Here is a 6,000-nt window from a genome sequence, read left to right on the forward strand (position 1 = left end):
AGGATCCCAGAAGTTTTAGCGACGCTGCCACTTCCAGCTCCCCTCTGGGGACTCGAGTCAAGCTTTACCTGTCCTGAGGAAGTTCAGGGCGTCCGATGAAAGATACGCTGCACTCCGTGTTTGCTATTCCCTTCGTCCTGCCTGGATGCTGCTAGTCCTGTGTATCCACGCAGGCGCCTGTCCCACCCACGATGGCCTCCAGTGCCTGGGCCCCAGCACCGCCACCGTCACCGTCACAATACCCAGCATTTGTAAAAAGGCTTGTTTTAAGGAGCTTCCCCCAGCCGTGGCTGATTCGGTCTGGTATTTCGCGATGAGGAAACAAAGACACAGAGAAGTCAGATGACTCATCCAGTGACACGGGCAATAACTGAGGGACCGAGCTGAGTCTCCGCTGAGTCACTCGGTTGTGCGTCCATCCTTCTGTCCCCTGCTACCGGTCACACGCACACCTGCCGATCGATCTTGTGGCCATAGGAAGAGCTCTGGCTCTTGCGCCGCGTGGGAGTGCCCGGGCTGAGCTGGTGCCTGACCACCAGGCCCCAGCCCCGTCCCCGTTGTCACCACGATTCCCAGCCCAGCTCGAGGGTGCCCTTTCCCAGGGTGTGGGTTGACCGCAGTGAATCAATCGGTCTGAGTCAGAGCCAGAGCCGCACTGTGCAATCACAAAGCATCTTCCCTCGCTGTCCTCCACGTGGCTGCCTTCACCCGGGAGCCACCGAGTCTGGGCCCCTCCCGGGAGGTCTGTCCACTGGGGGCACCTCTCCCCATGGTACCAGCACGGACGAGACTCGCTGGTGGCTGTGCGCCGCTCAGAGCCACCGCCATTGCCCAAAGGACGCCTGGTGGTACCTGGACGTGGGCCAATGGCCCGGGCTGCAGTCTGCCTTTCAAGTACTGCTCCGTACGGCATCTTCTTCTGATTGCCACGGTGACCCCAGGAAGTAGGTATTCATGAACCCATTTCATAGCTGCTGAAGCAGGGAACGTAGCGGGTAAAGTAACCTGCCGGAGGTCCCCCAGCTCGAGAGCAGAGGGAGGGGCCCGGGGCCCTCACGCCTTTGTGAGCGTGACGCTGCCTAGCAACGCTCCTACCCGGCTCTGCCATGCAACTTAGTACGCGCCTCTGCGTCAGTCGAGAAATCTCCCTGGGCCTCGTTCTCCTCGTCTGAGTAACTTACCGGCACTTGCGGTAAGTTGGGGCCGACTACTTATCAGAGAGTGTTGGCTCCACACAAGACCACCTCACTTCTGACCCCAAGTGCAAGTTCAGGGGGTTCCCCAAACCACCCTTAAGTCGGACCATTTATTAGAAAGACTCACAGACCTCCCTGAAGGATGCTCTGCTCGCCGTGATGGTTATCACAGGGAAGAATGCAGACGAAGACCAGTCAGAGGAACCACTGCCCAGCGCGGAGCCCAGGGGGGTCCCAAATGCAAAGCTCTGTCACCCCCTCTATGTGGAATCGGGGGGTAACTAACTCTCTCGGCCCTGACGAGGTACAGCACGCACAGGGAGATGCACCCGAAATGGTGTTCAGAGGTTTTATTGGGGTTCCATTATACACACATGATGGATTGATTGGTTGGTCGGTGACCCGTGTGGTTAATCTCAGTCTCCGAGTTCAGTGATGCCACGTGACCCAGGTCCCCCATCCCGAGTCACGTGGGTGGTCTTTTGGCACAGGCAGCCCCAACCCTGACACTGTGGGGCGCGGCCACATCCACCAGAAGGTCCAGTCCAGCCAGCCTCAGCCCTAAACGAAGACACTCCTGTCACGTCCGATGGCCGTGCAGACAGTGAGAGCGAAGGCCAGGGCGCTCTGTGGGAAAAGCCGGATTCTTCAGAGCCCAGCTGTCATCCCGTCTAACTTCTGCACTCTGTCACTTCCCCAGGGCTCACTCCCACGGCCCCACGTGCCCCTGGGCTGGTCACCTCGGCGCCAGCTCCAGCTCAGTCCACTCATGCCATGCATCTGGCCGCCAAATCTTTATTCTCTACCTGCAGCTCGTTAGACATTCATTCAGTCATCGTATATATTTATGGACCTGCAGCTGTGTGCCGGGCACTGGACTAGGGTTGTCTTCATGGATAAATGTCAACCTTTAAGCGCTGTGAGTGTGCACGCCATATTTGAACACGGGCTGGCACAGAGAAGAGCTCGAAACAGAGGCTATTTTTAATAAATGGATGTTCAGCTGATGTGGTAGGTATCATGATTGAAGTACGGTCAGAAGAACATTCTCTTGGAAAGTTGCCAATAGCCTCGTCTCCAGAGAGTTCAATATTCAATATTGGATGCGCTTCGGCCAACAGATGTGTCGTGGGCCCACCCAAGGGGACCGCTGGACTCATGGCCAAGCCAGATCTCGGCTAAACTAAGCATTACTCAGGACAGGGACCCTAAACGTAAGGAGAGAAAGGTCTTCGCTTCGGGAGGGACACCGGGCGTTGGCCCATCTGCTTTTCCCAACGGTCTGTTCCCCCTTTAACCTTGGCTTCTCCCGATTGCTGTGTGTTTTCTCAGCCTGGAGTTGCTGGCCGACGTGCAGTATGCCTTCGGGCTTCCCTTCCATCCTGCCTACGACGGGCAGTTTACCCCGGAGGAGAAGAGCGTGTCGCTGAAAATCATGCAGTACTTTTCCAACTTCGTCCGCTCTGGGTGAGTGGAGCACGTGTGCCCGAATGCTGTCGCCGGCACCCCTGCCCCAGCTCCAGACGCGAAGGCCGCATTTCCCGTTGGACCCCAGATGCTGTGGTCACCTGCCCCCGGTCACCCTGTCTCAGCCGCTCCCTTCCAGGCCACGCCACTTTGCAGAGATTATTCGTGGGGAAGCGAAGTTTCGATGGTGCACTCCTTGCTCATGCACACCTGATGGCTCAAGATCAGGGTTTCCCAACCTCGACCCCAGCGCCCCTGGGGCTGGGCACGTCTCTGCAGGGGGCGGGGGGGCTGTCCCGGGGATGCTGGCAGCACCTCTGGCCTCCACTCCCCAGCGGCCAGAATCATCTCGCCCCCGTCCCGGCTGTGAGCACTGAACATATCTCAGACGTTTTCCCTCAGAAAGCTGCATCACCTCAAGTTGAGAACCACTGCCTGAGGTTATCAAATTAAGTGAAAACGCTCAGGACCCCTGATTACCTACCTCTGGCCTCCCACACACACCTCTGTTCCGGCCCCGTTAGCGTGCGACTGTCCGCGCTTCCGAATTGGCTCCTGCCGTTTCTTCCGTCCTGTAGTTTACCCGGCTCCCTTTACACCCTCGCCATACATGCCATGGTCACCCAGCGCGGTATGAGGTCCCCTGGAAAGGTAAAAGGTAAAGTAACGGTTCACCTATAAACTACAGATAGTCTGAAACATAAAACCCCGCCATAATTGAAAGCGAGACAAAATAGAACTCGAGATAGTATTATGTGGGAGTCGTGTGGAAAGACATTTCTTTAGAAAATGTTTCGCTGAGGAAGTGACATGGAACCTGGTCCTTGGAGGATGAATCAGGATATTCAGATAGACGGAGGAGAAGAGGGCACTCTGGGGGAGGAGCAGGTGAGCGGAGGGGTGAGAGGCACACCTTGTCCGGTGAATGTCAGGAGGTCAGGGGGTGCTGGAGTGTGGGCTATGTGGGGGGACATGCTGGGAGACAGGCCTGGGCGGTGAGTCCGGGCAGGAACCTGGGTCTGAGAGGAAGTGACTCTCCTTCCAAGGGAAGTTGGCTTGTGGGTGATGGAGGAGTCTGTCTGGCTCTAGGCCCACCCTCCTGCCCACGCCTTGAACAAACAAAGGCATCCCGGAGTTTGTCTGTGTTCTCAAGGCTAAAAGTCGCTGGGACAGAAAGGGGTGCGGTGACCTCATGAACATTCGGAAAGACAGACGGGCAGTGCCAGATGCTGCATAATGCTGCTGGGTCACAAACTCACGCCTCTCCTCTCCCAGAAATGGCCTAAGAGCGCGAGTCAGGGGCCTTCGCGCCATTCATCGTCAGCAATGGAGCGGTTAAATCTCACGCTAGCACGTAAAGATGTGTGATTTGGTCTTTAGAGACCAAGCGCAAGTAGGAAGTGATCTCAAGTGATGAAGAGAAAGACAGGTTCCCTTTACGGAGGATTCTTTCTTCTCATTTTCCCAGAAATCCCAACTACCCTCATGAGTTCTCGAGGAAAGTGCCTGAATTTGCGGTGCCCTGGCCCGACTTTGTCCCCGGTGCCAATGGAGAGATCTACAAGGAGTTCAGCTCCCTGCTGCTCAATCGACGGGGCCTGAAGAAGGCCGACTGCTCCTTCTGGTCCAAGTACATCCGGTCTCTGAAGGCCCCGGCAGGTAGGGAAGCCCGGAGCCGGCGGGGGGCCGGGTGGCGGGTGGGGGCGTAGCTGCTCGACACATATCGCACTGGCTCTGCTGCCTGGACTGGAGTCGCTGGGTCGCTGGGATGCCTTCGACACGGCCCCTGCCCCGAGGGGCTGACAGTCCGCGGCTCCTCTTTGCCAAGGTGCTCCTGTTCTGATGGGGGCCGGAGGGGGAGGTGACACAGAGGGAGGCACAGGAAGAGGGTGCTGGGAGGACCGGGGTCGGGCGGGACTGCGGGGTGCTTGGCGGGGAGCCCGCCTCCCACGCTGGTGGCAAGAGAGAAGGTAGAACGTCATCCTCACTGCCCTTGGAGGGTTGGGTATACGTCTTGGGGAGTGAATTCTAGCCAGGGGAGAAGTGAGCATTCCGCCGCTTCCCGTCGACGAGACCTTCCTGGAAGAGAACTTCCTGTTGAAAGGAACTTCCCACTGAAGGGGTTTTAAGGAGAGGAAAGAAATCGTAATAAGAGCACCGGGAACAGAGAGATCAATGCAGTGCCGCGAAGGCGCCCCCGAGAGGGCGAGGGAGTGGGTGGCGTAACCCAGCGAGTGTTCCTCTTTCCCGGAGCCACGGCGGAGGTCTGCTCCCAGGCCGGGCCCTGGGAAGGCTCCCTCGGAGAGAGGACGCCGGCCGATGTTCTCGGAATAATGAGTCCTTCACGCCGGGACGGAAGAGAGAGGGTCATTCAGCAAGGACGTGACCTTGTCGGAAATATGTTGCAGGGTCTCAACTCTGCTTTCACCTTCCAAGGCCGAGGGGCTCTCCGGTGATGAACCCGAGTCCTGTTGTATCCTGAGCATGTCCCCACAGCCAGGCGATCTGGAAACGCCCCCCTGTAGGGCATCAGTAGGGCCGGCCCGTCAGAGGTTGGAGGCTGTTAGGGTCGAAGAGCAGAGACAGGGGAGGAGGAGTCCTGATCCGGATTAGACCAGCCTTGTGCTTGGTGTTTCAGACGAAGCCACGAGTGGGCCATCAGCAGAGAGTGAAGAGGACCAGCCGGCTTCCGGCCTGAGAGAAGACCTCCCGGGCCTCCCAGATCCAGACTCCAAGAGCTACAGCAAGTGACCGGCTTGAGGTCCCCGCCCACCCTGCCAACCCCACCCCAGCTGTCACCCTAGGCACCGTAGTCTCTAAAACAGCCACTAGCTCTCAATAAAGTCTTTACATGCAGTGAAACATTGGTGACTGGTTTGTCGACTCAGGACAATCTCTGGGAGACATCAAACTATATATCTCAATAATCTTCTAAGCTTAAAAACCTTCCTGAGGTTTGAATCTCAGGCTGCTGTTTCCTTCCAGCAAATATTCGCGGCGCACCCTCTGAGCACCGGACCCAGCTCTGGGCGCAGGGGCGGCAGGAGCCCTGTCCTCTTGAAAACTACAGAAGGAGAGGAGAGCGCGTACAGAAACGCTGCAGTGACATGGGAAACGGGGACCCATCGAGGGCAGGCCCCGGGGTGACACAGTCCCACCTGTGTGCAAGAAAGTGTGCTCCTGTGAAGGTTCCAGAAGGGACGTAGGAGACCAGCTGGGCTCTGGCGCGACATGCTAAGTGAGAGGCAGTGAGGTCTGAATCGAGGCAGTGAGGGCAGAGGTAGGGGAGGCGCAGGTCCGAGAACCACTGAGGAAGCAGAGCTGAAGGCTCGACTGA

The 6,000-nt window shown here is 57.7% G+C and overlaps 1 protein-coding gene across 1 annotated transcript in view; it reads left to right on the forward strand.

Moving 5' to 3' along the window:
• Positions 1-5,611, forward strand: part of TG (thyroglobulin) — a 180,582-nt gene extending 174,971 nt beyond the window's left edge. Inside the window, exons 46-48 of the mRNA XM_016145636.2 lie at positions 2,529-2,663; positions 4,132-4,322; positions 5,302-5,611. Coding sequence (XP_016001122.2) covers positions 2,529-2,663; positions 4,132-4,322; positions 5,302-5,414 — 439 coding nt within the window. The 3' untranslated portion in view covers positions 5,415-5,611. The remainder of the gene's footprint in view (positions 1-2,528; positions 2,664-4,131; positions 4,323-5,301) is intronic.
• The last annotated feature ends 389 nt before the right edge of the window (positions 5,612-6,000 follow it).

This window comes from Rousettus aegyptiacus, unplaced genomic scaffold, assembly GCF_014176215.1.
Source record: "Rousettus aegyptiacus isolate mRouAeg1 unplaced genomic scaffold, mRouAeg1.p scaffold_m13_p_15, whole genome shotgun sequence".
Taxonomy (NCBI): Eukaryota; Metazoa; Chordata; class Mammalia; order Chiroptera; family Pteropodidae; genus Rousettus; species Rousettus aegyptiacus.